Below are 14245 nucleotides of genomic sequence, written 5' to 3'. Positions count from 1 at the left end.
AACAATTTTGGCAAAATAGCTTTCGATTGTTTGCTCATCAGTATTTATTCTTATAATTTATTCATTATTTTTCTTCATCATTATTATAATCTTCATCACTATCATTTATGCATATGTTTCTTTGTCTGTTAGAAACGTCAACATAAGCAACCAATTTGTTGTTAGCCGGTTTAACGAATTTTACAGTTGCCTACTTTAAATGTCTGTGGGTTAGGGATAGTAGCCTACTTCGGTCAACTGCTAAGGCTAAGTTAGGTCAACTGTTTATCGACATTAAACCTGACCTGACTCTGACGCCTATGACGTAGCCTACATGTAACATATTGTTTCTTTTGATCTTAAATTGTAGGTTATCGTGCGGTTAGAAATCCACAGTATTTTCAGAAAGCTGTAAACTGGGTTCCAGTTAGAATATTTTTCAAGATTAGTCTACACTGTGAAAAGCGTCTCTTTCTTTATTGCATTAGCATGGACCATTTTGCTGTTCTACATCAGTTAGACACTTTCCCAAATACGCGAAATGAAAATGTGTAAATAGATGTTTACGACTGTTTTGCAGAAAGGCACTGAATGATCTTTATAAATAATATTTATTTTGGTTGCTACATAAATCTAATTTTAATGGTTGTAATCAAATGCAAACTCTGCGTCGTATTAATAACAGACGTAAGGAAAAAATCATTTTGGCCACAAAATAGGTAACAAGGGATCAAAATAAAGTACCATTTGTAGAAAAATGTTAAAGAAAGCTTTCACATCCCTAATATTTTACATTGTCCGTTCTTTCTTACATTTTTTGTGCCCCTTTCAGTTTTTTTGTCTACATCCGCTACTGTCTACAAGTGTACAAGACTTCCAGGATCAAGCCTCAGAAAGGCTTTCTCAGTCCGAAGATGAAGGTTATAACGACAACAATAAACTAATGCAATGCAATTGAATAACTGCTTTTTATGTTTTCAATATATTGTGTCATCATATCAAACAAGAAACTCTTTATTTGACGAGATAACATTAAAAAATGGCTGAGGTCTTTTAAAACCATCAGGCTTACAGGTATTTAACGCAACATACAACACTTGACAAATAGGCCGCACAATTTTTTTTTTGAATCGTTTTTTCCATCCTTTACCTAGATACTAAATTGTAGCCTATCTTTCAACAACGATTTTTGTATTATTTGTACAGTATAAACATTTCCATGCTTTATGTAGAATTGTAGGCCCTACATACATACATGGCCTACATTGCAGGCTAGGGTATTTTCTATCATAATGAAAACCAGAAATCGCAAAGCTGGTTTTGTTTAAAATTGGAACGGTTTATTTTGACATTTCAATTTGCAATTAGATTCATTGACTCTGCTTCATTTGCACTTGCACTGTACCGACGTTAGAAAATACGTAAATACGCTACACTGATAAAAGACTCAAAATTAGAGTCTGTTTTAAATGAAGCGTGGAATTCAGGGTCCGCTTTCATGGAATCGAAGCAGGCTAAAGATTCAAGAGAAAAACATCCATCACGTGTCTATATGTTTTTTCTTCTACTTATGCGCGATTCTAAAACTACATTTGAACAGTGAATAAAAAACAATGCTTTTAGAAACTGACACAGACAATACCGAAAAACTTGATGACAAAAAATATATTCAAAAGCAAATAAACAAAATGTACACATACTGCGATAACAAAAACAATCACCTTGGTTAAAAAAAATCTTCAAACAGGTTTTGTTGGTAACATTTACCGCTTTGACAAAGAACAGAAATTTACTTTCTGTGCAGTGTATAGTATACACATGAAATGCATAAGCCACGCATGACCTATCGCCCAGCAACAAAAGACACCATTTCTAAAAACATCAAAAGTGATCAAATTTTATAATCAACACATACAATACGTTGTGAAGTCTGAGTAGCCGATATAATGATTAAGCATTATTACTTTGGCGTTAATTAAATAAGTACCATATCATGTAGCCTACTTTGAAATATTTTAAAGATATGTTTGATGAAACGTAAACCTACAAGTGATAATGTGCAAGAAGATTTAGATATTATAATCTCATGGTAATTTTGAGCTTAAGTAACGTCTTCAAATAATAAGACTTAACAAATTTGTTCTTGAACTTAAAATTATTTTGTTCCTTTTATCTAGTATCTACAGTGACAGTATGCAGGTTTCTGGGTATTTTAAAACAAATATTGCTTTCTATATTTTGTTCCTGCAATATAAACTGAAAAATATACAATTCTTTTAAACGTTTGCTCCGCAACCAACTCAAGGTCAAGGAATTCCGTCGATTTCTTAATAATGGAACAGGAGCCACAATAGCTTCTATTAAGGCTAAGCATTAATTTTTAACAAATTTAAACTGTAAATGAGGGAGATTAGTAAATAAAAGCTGGTTACAAACCTTATAATGCGTCTATTTTAGTTTTTAACACACATTTGCCTACTTTTACGTCATACTGTCAGCAATGCAGATACTGAGACGAACTACACGAGTGGGTTGAAGATGCATTGAAGTTTGTTGAGAACCATGAACACTCGTAAAAACAGTATCCTAAAGGGTAAACCTAAAGAAAAAAAGCTGATTGATTGTATTGGAACCTCTACCGCAGAGACAAAGCGTGGATAACAAGATTTACAACTCAGCTTGTAGAAGCAATGGAATTGTTTTGCACTTATTGTGTTGTTGTGATCATTGGCAGTTGACATCAATGCCAGCCAAATTGCTTAATTCTTTACTTCCAAAAACTCAGAATACATCATACTCGAAAAACAAGTTGACAGTAACCAACGATCGTTTACAATGTTGTCGTAATAGCGTCATAAGCGTCTGACAATAGTAAACAGAAAAGCAAGAAATATTACAATAAATTCTTGAAGAGCATGCCAGGTAAACTATAACATAACGAATTACTGAAACAAGCATCAACCTGCATACGTACTAAATCGGTGAATTCTAGAACTGTTCTAACAATAAAGCAACGCAAAAGAAGTACCCTTCTAAACAATGTACATATTATAACATTTCAAAAGTTACTGTAATTACAAATATATTTTACATTGGTGGGTTGAAAGCAAAAACAGGTTAACATAAAAATAGCTGCTTAAGAAAAAAAGAACAATGAAGTTTTTAAAACAGCAATGAAGAAAACAATAAGAGGTGCACGCAATCGGTGTAACAGGTCTGTTTGATTCATGATTAGGCTACTTGACAGAAAATTAACCTATAAATTTCGTTTATGGAAGCCATAAAGGCAATAAATAAACAGATTGGTGGTTCCATTTCAAAACTGAAATTTCATGATATTATAAAAGTGGTTACAAACGCGGCTCTTAACATTTAGGTGCGTGTTAGCGACTGAGGCTTAGCCTGGCAATCTTCAGGCCATTTTTACATATAGTTTGCACCATAACATAACAACTTGTACTTGTCCGATATGGTTGTTACAAGTCCAAGCAATAAAATGCAATGCAACCAGTGTTATCATTGGTGACGTCTTTTAGTCTCCATTTTAATTAAACACTTACAGTAGCGTTGACTGGGCGTCGAGAGGGAACCTGCTTTTGAACTTGAAGCGGGGTCTTTTTAGAAGCCAGAATGTTTTCGTACAACGGCCCTGAAATCGATGACTTCCACAAATCACACAAAATCGATTTACTTATGTTTTCTCTCCATAGTACTTTTGACAATTCTGCACAGCGTAATTTTACAACGTAACTAATGTGAAAATTGGACAGGATAACATCACACACCGCTTTCCCTTACGTCATCCAAAAGAGGCATGAATTCTGGGGTGTTGTTTTTACTTTCTAGTGCATTGTTTAAATCTCCATGTTTGTCGAGATATACTTGTGTGGCAGTATCGTGACTTACACCGATTTCAACAGCATCCTCATGCTGGCACAAACCAATAGGTGACGTGGGATTACTTTTTTTGCCACGAAAACTGGCGTAGTATGAAGAAATGCCAGAGTCTTCAGACTCTCCTCTGCTTGAGTTTTGCATGCGATTGTGACGTAGCGTATCTGCTTCAAAACCGCTGATGATGTCATCAAATTCATCTAATGTCCCATCAACTTGGTTGCTCTTATTGGTCATGCAACTTGTTTTATTCGTGTCATCTTCAACAAGAGTGAAGCTTTCAGCAGGGCAATTAATTTGCTTCTCTAACGCGCTTTCAAAGGCTTCTTCTAGATCTTTGCTGTCTCCAATTGACAGTGTGAGCTCACTTCCCTTCGGTAGCAAAGTGCTATGCGATCGGATAAACGAAGGTCGCTGATTCAGTAAAGTCGACTTTTCAATTTTCTGTAATGCAAAGAGTTGTGATTAGTCATATTTGGCATAAGCGTAGCCTTCCAGTTTGTTGAAGTTTGTTTTTGTTAAGGAGACACCCAGTGTGGTTGTAACAGAGGCATGGTTGTAACATTATTTTTTTTTTTCCATTGTCATCACACACGTTATGTGATTACGTTATAGCGTTTTTCCTTGTTTCATGTCTGCACATTTTTCGGAAACGATTAGAGTCACAGCAAAGATTTTGTTAAAAAATCAATGTTTCTAGTGCAGAAGTAAGTTTTTTAAGATTTCAACAATTTTGCTTTGTAAATCTACTTTCAATGCTATTGCGATTTTTTCTTTGATACCAGTAAAGTAGTTCGTTATTGATACATTATAATTTATGTAGGCCTAAGCGCTTGGCCAAGCTGAAGATGGTGGATTGAGTATGGTTGTAATACAAGAATTACATCTATGTCCAGACCACCTTTCAGCCATCTATTTGTGTTGTTACAACCATATACTCCCAGTCAGCAAAGGTTCGTGGTGCCCACTTGGGCTGCATATGGGTTACCCACATTGTATTGCGTGGGCCCCAGTACCTATGTGTCCACGGTTTGCAGAAATGTCCCAAGTGGGCAGCCCACCTACGTCTAATGGGTGGGCAGCCCACCATGAAACCATGATTAAAATGTAAACCGCCGTCGCATTGTATCGTTGTATATATTCAATTTTTATGATTATTGCACTTTAATATAGCATAATGGACCGGTGCGAACGTATATTTTATAATTTTTCATCATGGTCGGTAGCCCACTTCATGCCCACAGAAAGCCCAGAAAGTTTATTTCAAGAAATGAAAATAAATTCCCAGATACATTTTCATGATATGATAACATTATTAAGATAAATTCAATAAAAGATGTCGGGAATCGGTTGTAAAGAAAAAAATATGAAGTAGGCCGCGCACTTGGGGCCTAATCGGAAACATCAGATAAACCCACCTTAAGCCCACAAGCCCACGAATGCCCATGGAAATCCCACGTGGGCCCCACGAACCCTTGCTGACTGGGCTGTAGCCTACCTGGTGTAAGGAATGATTGTAACAAACGTGTCGGAGTTTTTAAAGCGATACCACAGCCGACATATTAATAGAATCAACACGTTTAAGAGCTCATTGTGCAACGCTAATATATGAAAAGTTCCTTTGAAGTGGTGAAAGAAGTACCCAGAATAGTTTACAAATTTGACCATTTAAGACAGAAAGTGTTACTTTCATACTCGATTTCTTAAAATCAGCCCTTCTTACATAAATTCCACGTCTTCATAAATGACTAATTTTGCCGGCTGAATAGCTTCAAAAATGTTATTCAAATTGATATCCATCACATACTATATTTTTAAAGTACAAAATTGAGAACACATTTTAGTGTAAAAAGAAATTGAAAACACTCATCACCGACACATCATCTCTGCTGATGAAATATTGCAAAAATACCTGGCAATCGACGCTCAAATTATGCCCAGGTTTGTTTATAAAGGAAGTTTCACAATTTGAATTGTTCAAAGGAGAATTCTGTAAAAATGTAAGATTTCTTTATTTTGCAGTATATGTGATAAATAAACGTAGAGTACAACTTTTCAAATTTGTTGTGATTTGCAATAAATGCATATACAGACTATGCAGTATTATTCACACAATACTCATAGGACCAGAAGTGCTCGAAGTGATAGACCACTTCACCTACCTTGGTTCAACGGTCACCAGCAACCTGTCCTTAAATAAGGAAATCGACAGACGGATAGCCAGGGCTGCAGGAGTGATGACTCAACTCGGGGCGAGAGTGTGGGACAATAATCTTTTGACACTTAACACGAAACTCAAAGTGTACCGTGCGTGTGTTCTTAGTACTCTGCTGTACGGTAATGAGTCCTGGACCACTTATGCCAGACAAGAAAATCGCCTTGAAAGCTTTCACCTTCGTTGCTTGAGGCGCATTCTTGGTATTTCCTGGAAGGACAGAATACCCAACACCACTGTTCTGGAACGTTCTTGTTCCCTGAGCATGCACCTTCTCCTCTGCCAGCGACGTCTACGCTGGTTGGGGCATGTATCCAGAATGAAGGATGGGCGCATTCCAAAGGACATTCTGTACAGTGAAATTGCCACAGGGAAACGCCCAGTAGGACGACCTGCACTGCGTTACAGAGACGTTTGCAAACGAGACCTGAAGCTAACTGACATAGACCCTGCCAGCTGGGAACTGATCGCAGCAAACCGCAACAGATGGCGCTACGAAGTCAGTGCGGGTCTTGCAAAGGGTCAGTCGAGGCGGAGGAAGCAACTAGAGCAAAGAAGACAAAGAAGAAAAGAGAGACAGCAGCCTCAGAACTCCTCTGATTTCATATGTCCAAACTGTGGACGAGACTGCCACGCCAGGATTGGACTTCAGAGCCACATGAGAAGCTGCCGTACCCAGAGTGCTACCATCATCTGAAAAGATGGAAGGATGCCTATACTACTACTCCACTGTATTTAGTCAAAAATCGTTAGCCGCTATAGTGGATGAACCTATCTTGCATGACAATAATTGTTACCTAAACTAAAAAAATTTCTATTACTTGCCAACAACCACCTTTTTCAACCGTGAAATCAAGCAGTATGCAGGCTTTAAATTAAAAATCACTTACCATTGACGATATGTGGTTCACATCATTATTGAAAGTAGGATTGTTGGTTTTAAAACATGACGTACCATTTGCAAAAGTTCCAGAGCAGTCGTTTGTTTTTCCATTAGAGCAGGGTCTTGCCTATTTCAATAATATTGTGTGTAAACTTTCAAATACAAATTAAACGAAATACAGAAGCAATCAAACTTTTTAAACCTTGCTCATAAATGAGTGAAATGAAAAAAACAAAACAAAAAAACTACGCAACATCAACAATAATGTGCCTATCGAGGTAAGTTTTATCTCGGTTGACAGCATTTTGCTTTAAAATCTCATCAGTCTCATAGGAGCTTAATACTTGTAGATAAGCATTTAGCTTCTACTCTTGTGACCATGTAGACAAACAAAAACTTAGTCATTGAATGTCATCAAAGATAAAGCTTTGTTCAGTTTTTAATTCAACAAAGTAAAGAATTTCAATTGGAACAACGGTATATGATGAAAAGTTATCTGAACAACAAAACTAAATACTGTTTAAGTGAAAAACGATAAGGGAGAGCCCTGTCACCTGCTGGGTTGCCGGGTTATTAATACTGGTCGTCATTGTGACCGATGAACGACTTTTGTCTTTTCGGTCTCTTTGTATTTCTGCGGTAAGGTTAAATCTTTTCCATGCTTTCACGAATTCATTTTGTACCTGCAAAAAATAATCTCAGGAAATAAAACTTACTATCATCTATTTTGTCACCGAGAACATTTATACAGGGAGTTAATTAGCACATGCTGGATAGCGATAAACATTGTCAGTAGTTCATTTCTAAACAAATTGTAGTTGTTCATAACCGTAAAATGACAACAATATAAGCTGCTTGGCTTCAGGATTGAAAACAAAGAGACAAGGTATTACGTCAGTCTTGAACGAGGTTATCTTATTGATTTCACTTTAGGTGACAGATGTCTATTTAATAAATCATTTCTTTTACTGCTTGCTCTCAAATTTATGATAATAGGATTACACACAAGCACATTTTGGTTATGTGAGCGACTCACCTCGCTGTTGCAAAAGCAATATATGATTGCAACAAAAAAGCCCTAAAAAAAGAAAAAAAAGGGTTAGCATTAATCTAAATGAACTTATCTGCCTTTTAATCCATAAAAACTAATGACACAACGATTACCATTGCTCCAGTGAATTTATGTTGCTATCATCAACCCAGACACTGTAAAATAACAATTTTTTTTTACCATAGCTTAAAATCAATTTTTAGGTTGTACTTTACATCAATTAGATTTTATTGTTTGAGAGTTTTCTTTCAGTTATATTATCGTAAATACAATACTTAAGTGGTGGGGTGACGTAGCGGATAAGGCGCTATAAACTTTCTAATTATGCAATCTTGGTTCGAGTCTAGACATGAGCTTGTTGAAAAACCTGTTCACCTTTAAGCTGCAAGGTTTAATAAATTGGAAAGGCGTTGTTTCTGAAAAAACGATGGCTGAGAGAAAAAAAAACGGGCCAGAGGCCACTCTACTTACCTTAGTGCTGAAAACTTAGTAGACTATGTGAATGTAACGAAAACCTTATCTTCTCATCTTGTACCATTTTACTTTGTGTACTATAACACGACAATTAACTGGCCTACTCTGTCAAGCTAAAAGAAATCTCAACGACGATAAGCTGCAAATGACATTTTTCAATATGCCCTTAGAATAGCACAGTTGCACGAACACACTGGGAAGACTGTTGAGTCAAACTTACACTATTTTGAAAAGAAATATAACTTAAATTCACCCCTCACCTGAAAGGAATTGAAGAAAAGGTCAAAATACATTCGAATATCCCACCATGTCCCGGATGTGATGTCATCTGGCATTCCGATAAAGACAATGGCGTGGACTCCAAACATTGGAATAAGAATTAACGTAGATTTTGCTAGTTTTCTGAATAAGCAAATTATTTTGTACAGTACTGGTTATATTGCGTTATATTTTTGTTTTAACTTGTTAAAAATACGAAAACTATAGGTCATTTATTTTTATAGTAATTTGCGTTCTTCTGGTGACTATTTACTAGGTTACCTCCTGATGTTAAAGATGATAACTAGCTTTTTGTATTTCCGACGTTTCGTCAGTCAGCACAACTGACTTTATCAAGGTGGCTAAAACAGGTTAACACTGTTTTAGCCACCGTCGGAAATACAAAAAGCTAGTTATCATCTTTAACATCAGGAGGTAACCTAGTAAATAGTCACCAGAAGAACGCAAATTACTTTAATTATCAAATGCCTGGTGAACAGTCTCTCTCTGTTTTTACTATCATTAATTTTTATTGTGCTGCCAATTAAAAATCAGCTGTACTTATTACAAAATTACGTTAGTTCAAGGTGGGATACATTAAATACAACAAAGCAATTACTAAACACTTGTAAAAGTATACTTCTGTATTGCCACATTTTCTAAACTTACTTGTACTGTCTCCCGTTGTCTGGCCTATTAACAGAACCGTGTCTTCTCATTTTGTACCAAAGCACGCGAATAATATTCAGAAACAGCAAAAAGTTGATCTACAACCAAGAAATTTCCATGTATTAAATTTTGATGACAAAATAAGGATGTTTGTTTCTAATGGTTTAACGTATCATTTACTCGTGCTAAGTCTCAGCGCTGGTTGCACCATCAGCGGATTAAGCAAATCGTCAAAGTTACATGAGAATCAGTTTATGCAAAGACCATCTATAGATCGGTAATTGGTGATTCTAATCACCTGATTACGATCAGTCCATACAAAGAAGTTTTATCCTGAACAATAATATGAGCTTAAACACATTTTCCAGTTGTCTTAAATGCAAGTCAACTTGAAATTGCTATACTTTAGTAAATATTATACAGTAGCTGGTGAGATTAGGGCTTTTGATTTGAGGATCGAACAATTTAGAACAAGCAACCTATTAAATGTAAAAATGTTTCTGTAAAATTACAGTAGATATTGGTTTAAATTATGCGGAACGCAAAGCGTCACTTGTCTAATAAAATAAGTTAATGCACAACCAGAATTCTTTGCGTACCACATTAGCCACAACAATCGGGCCATTGTAAATCCACTTATATTCCGATACAGCGATATCCCAACATCTGTAAAATCATAATGTGAATATGATAGGTTAGTAAATACATTTCCGTGGTATAAAATAAACTCTAAATCAAAAATTTCTTAACTGTCGATTTTTAAAATGTTTAAAATAAAAAATAAAGTAGTGGCAATAAAAAAAGTATTGGCTGTTACAAAGCATTAATGTTTGTTAAGAAAAAGTAGTTTTACATTACAAAATTAACTGAAAAAACCAAACTCCAATATCATGCCAACTGTTCTACTTTTAAAGAAGATTTTTGAAAACTTTAAATTTATTTGCATATTTTTATTTATTTGCAACATTATGATATCACCATCTGCATAGCCGAATGGTGAGAACACTGGAACGGCAATCGAAAGGGCGCCGGTTCGACACTGCTCAAGAGCATGTGTCTGTGGCAAGACACTTAAAGGCATGCCTGAAGGTGGACACGAAGATTGGCTTCCTTGCCTTCCCGTCCACTTAAACTAAATCTTCAACCACCGGGTGTAAGCCTGGATACGACAAACAAAACCATCAGTGAAATAAAATACTCACGCTGTGTCATCCAGCGTTGCACGAACAATGGCCCACGGTACAACGAAAAGGACTGGAACTCCTAAAGTGTTAAAACACGTAATTTTATTGAGAAAAAGTTGAAACCTTTTTGTCCAAGACCATACTAGGGTGAAAAGCAAATAAACTACAAATTTCTAAAAAGTTAAAATCATATAGAAAAGCAATCAAGGATGATACTTTTCAAAGTCAGATTTCACATGATGTTGTTCTAATTTTGCGTCTTCGAGTAGTTCAAACTTGATAGGTCTATCGGTACTTTAAAAAACACGTTACGCTAGCACAGCAATATAATCTTCAACTTATTTAAGTTTTAGGATCTCAAGGAGAAACTCATATAACTTAAATTCCAAAACTAGTTACAATTATTGAAGTACTTTTTTCTTATGAAAAATCTGTTTACTTCTTAATACGCTTACCCCAGCCAGTAACAATAAATTTTCGATAATATTTTTTGTCAGAGAAAAAAGGAACAAAAAGTAGACTATGTAAGTACAAAGCTTCAACAAGTATCCAGTAGTAGTTGGTCGCCACAAAGTAATGGAAAAGTGTCATCACCAACTTGCATCCGATCTGTAATTTTTACAAAAATCAACTGACAACTATTGTATGAAAACTCAAACGTACAAGCTTTTCGTAATAGTGTATGTGATGGAAAGACATGATTGACAAGAAATCCGTCACAAGTAACCGATACATAAAAAGGAAAAAAAAATGAAAAACGATATCGACCGGATAGCTAGAAAAAGAGCTGAAAGTGATTGGATTAAAATGAATTTGGTTAACAACGTAACCTAACTGCAGAGTTGAAAAAACGCTTCTATCGCACCATCATTACGTAAGCGACTGGCGAATACATCCATATTATAGAAAAACGTTTGGACAGAATGAATAAAAGTAAATACAATAGGCTACAGCACTTTTTTTTTCAAAGTGAAATAATAATTTATTTAAAAAAAAAATACACTAGTACGTTTTCAATGTAACATCTTCTCTGATTTGTAGTTAATGGTTAGATGTTGTTTTAATGTTAATTGATTTAAAAAAGGACCCACTTACATGGTAATCTTTTCCTTCTTCGGGAATGTATTCATTTTGAAATGGAAGACGACCATATTTTTCTTCTCCGCTTTGAGTTCGTATATCAAAAATTCCGGATCCATGATAAAGAACGCGATCTTTTAGGAAAATGACGAGGGCGCGTAGAATGAAAGAGACAAATAGATGCATGTGGATAAAGTTCCTGGTGCAGTGGAGTCCTCTGTGAGAGAACGTTAAATCAAATCAAATAATTTGAAAAACCAACAGCAAAGCTTTTAATAAAATTATTATCTGCAAGTGGGTATACACACAGATGAAAAACTATATTTACAAAACTGCAAGAAAAAACTTTTTACAAGCATGTGTCACAGTCACTGTTGAGATAAATCGTTCACTTATATCCTCTAGGTGGCGAAAGACCGCCATGGTGCTAAAAGGTTTTGTTAACCACAAAAGTTTGTTGCTAAACTAAATGACAATTTCAAAGTAAAGATTAAACAACACAACCAGAAAATCAATACAAGCGCTAAGCCAAACAATTCAGTTTCACTAAATAAACAAACAAAGAATTTACAAAGTAGGTTAAAACAAAAAGATATTTTGATTTGTAAAAGTTGCAATGAAGAATACTGTAGAAAAGTTGCAGTAAACTGCATGATGACAGATAAAGCCACAACGGATGAAAGCTTAGTCACTGCCCTACACTACCAATGCTATTTTTGGCGACGGAATGATTAATATTATTAAACTCTACAGGATGTGGTGAGTGCTTTTACAGCATGCTGTTTGAAAGCAGATTTGACATCGCCATATTTGCAGAGATTCGAACATAACATCTGTCCCTTGTGAACAGAATTTGGTTTTGTTAAACTTTTCACCAGCGTTGTCAACAATTCTTTTGCAGTTTTGTCATTTTTCTTTTCAGGATAGAATCACTGTCTTAATGTATTAGACAGAAAATGTTTTTGTTTTCACTATTTGTTCTATGTTTTTACAAGTAAGCAACATGCATTATGAGAAATTCTACTTTCAACAACTAATTGCAAACGTGTGTAACTTTTGCAGTAGTATGTTTACGAAGAAGTATGTAAGAATGTCAGTGTAATATGGTATCTTATGATTGGTAGGCTATGACTTAGCAATTTAGTTACTTTAACCGGTAGTCTAGTTTTACAATCAAGGTCTCTAGCGACTCAGTTAGGTAATAATGCTTTGCAAAATACTCAGATGTGATATATGTACACTTGTACAGTCACATTATATTTATAAAATCATGTGAGAGAACGTTTTGAAAATAAGAAATGTCAACAATGAAAAGTTGCTTACATTGGTTAAACCTTAAGTGACACTACCCATTTGAAAATGAAATATGAATCGCACGTAAATGCCCAGAAAAAACGTTAAGCAGTCAAATCAATTTCATAAAAAGCAAAAAGCTAATGACAGAATACTAAACAGAAGAGTTTATTGATTTTTTAAGAAACTGAAATGAGCAGTGGACTCGTTGCAACAAAATGTTTGATGACAGATAAACCACGACGGATGACAGCCTAACCTCAACCCGTTGACACCAAAGCACTTAAAGGAACGATGGAATGCTTTAATAAAAAGCATGCAATCAATCACAACTTTCTTGGCAGTGCCGAGTGGCAGTAAATTATAAAAAAAAATCACTGCACGGTTACAATATATATTTTTTTTATGAATCTTGATAAATTCAAGCAAAAATTGGATCACATTTGCTGTTGTTCAACGTGAATAAAACAGTGAACATTGATTTTACATATAAACTGACACAAGTTAGAGACGTTAGAAGAAACAAGTGACTTTCTTTATTAAAAAAAAGTTTTTTTTTTTAATAAACATTACGTTAAACAACAAAAGATAAACACGACAATGCAAATAAAGTTCGAGAAATAGCTTAGACCAATTTTTATTTTATTTTTTAAAACTTACTTGAAATAAGCAAGAATGCACATAGCAATGACGAGTGCAGCCAATGAAAAGGAATAGCCCACAGTGTAAAGAGTAATCAAGCTTTTGGTCTTCGGCTATTGAAAAATACAATGATTAAACATTTTACCGCATTTTGATAAGCAACATAACTTAATTTGAAACTGATTATCGTTACAAGAAATATTGTTGAGAATTAAATGTCATTGAGTTGCATAAAACGGAATTATCAATTTTGAAAGATCAATTTACTCAAAAGTGAATTCAGTAGAACATGATAATAAGCGTTTGTACAATATGTCTCTAGCGTTGTGAGCCTCCATCTCTTGTATATCTTACTCTTATTGTGTTGTATTTTCACATTTATTCGATATGATCCCGAAAACCGGCAAAAAAAATAACAACAAACATGGCTACCTAAAGATACGGCCCGAGTTGTCACATTTTTAAGAAATTTTTAGATTTTACCAACTTTGGGAGACTGTTTAAATGAATTTTTTTTAAATTTATATTTTTATGTCTTCTTTACTGTTTTCCCTAGATGACACATTAGGTTTTAACATCATCAGAAGTTGAAAAACGAAGACAATTTGATTTCGAATCTTTTA

At 34.9% G+C, this 14245-nt stretch overlaps 1 protein-coding gene across 3 annotated transcripts in view; it reads right to left on the bottom strand.

Moving 5' to 3' along the window:
• Nucleotides 1–947: 947 nt before the first annotated feature.
• LOC145781712 (parathyroid hormone 2 receptor-like) overlaps nucleotides 948–14245 on the bottom strand; it is a 45015-nt gene continuing 31717 nt past the window's right edge. For 2 of the 3 annotated variants that reach the window (XM_082593384.1, XM_082593398.1), the window contains 12 exons: nucleotides 13641–13735; nucleotides 11703–11904; nucleotides 11063–11216; nucleotides 10626–10686; nucleotides 10023–10089; nucleotides 9424–9521; nucleotides 8757–8898; nucleotides 8008–8049; nucleotides 7526–7654; nucleotides 6979–7098; nucleotides 5786–5863; nucleotides 948–4317 (listed from right to left, as the gene is read on the bottom strand). In XM_082593384.1, the coding sequence (XP_082449510.1) occupies nucleotides 3757–4317; nucleotides 5786–5863; nucleotides 6979–7098; nucleotides 7526–7654; nucleotides 8008–8049; nucleotides 8757–8898; nucleotides 9424–9521; nucleotides 10023–10089; nucleotides 10626–10686; nucleotides 11063–11216; nucleotides 11703–11904; nucleotides 13641–13735 (1749 nt within the window). In that variant the 3' untranslated portion in view covers nucleotides 948–3756. The remainder of the gene's footprint in view (nucleotides 4318–5785; nucleotides 5864–6978; nucleotides 7099–7525; nucleotides 7655–8007; nucleotides 8050–8756; nucleotides 8899–9423; nucleotides 9522–10022; nucleotides 10090–10625; nucleotides 10687–11062; nucleotides 11217–11702; nucleotides 11905–13640; nucleotides 13736–14245) is intronic. The other variant, XM_082593391.1, reaches the window with a different exon arrangement.

The sequence above is a fragment of the Aplidium turbinatum genome, chromosome 1 (genome assembly GCF_918807975.1).
Source record: "Aplidium turbinatum chromosome 1, kaAplTurb1.1, whole genome shotgun sequence".
Classification (NCBI taxonomy): Eukaryota; Metazoa; Chordata; class Ascidiacea; order Aplousobranchia; family Polyclinidae; genus Aplidium; species Aplidium turbinatum.
The sequence above is the reverse complement of the archived record's forward strand: the minus strand, read 5'-3'. Positions and strand labels throughout refer to the sequence as shown.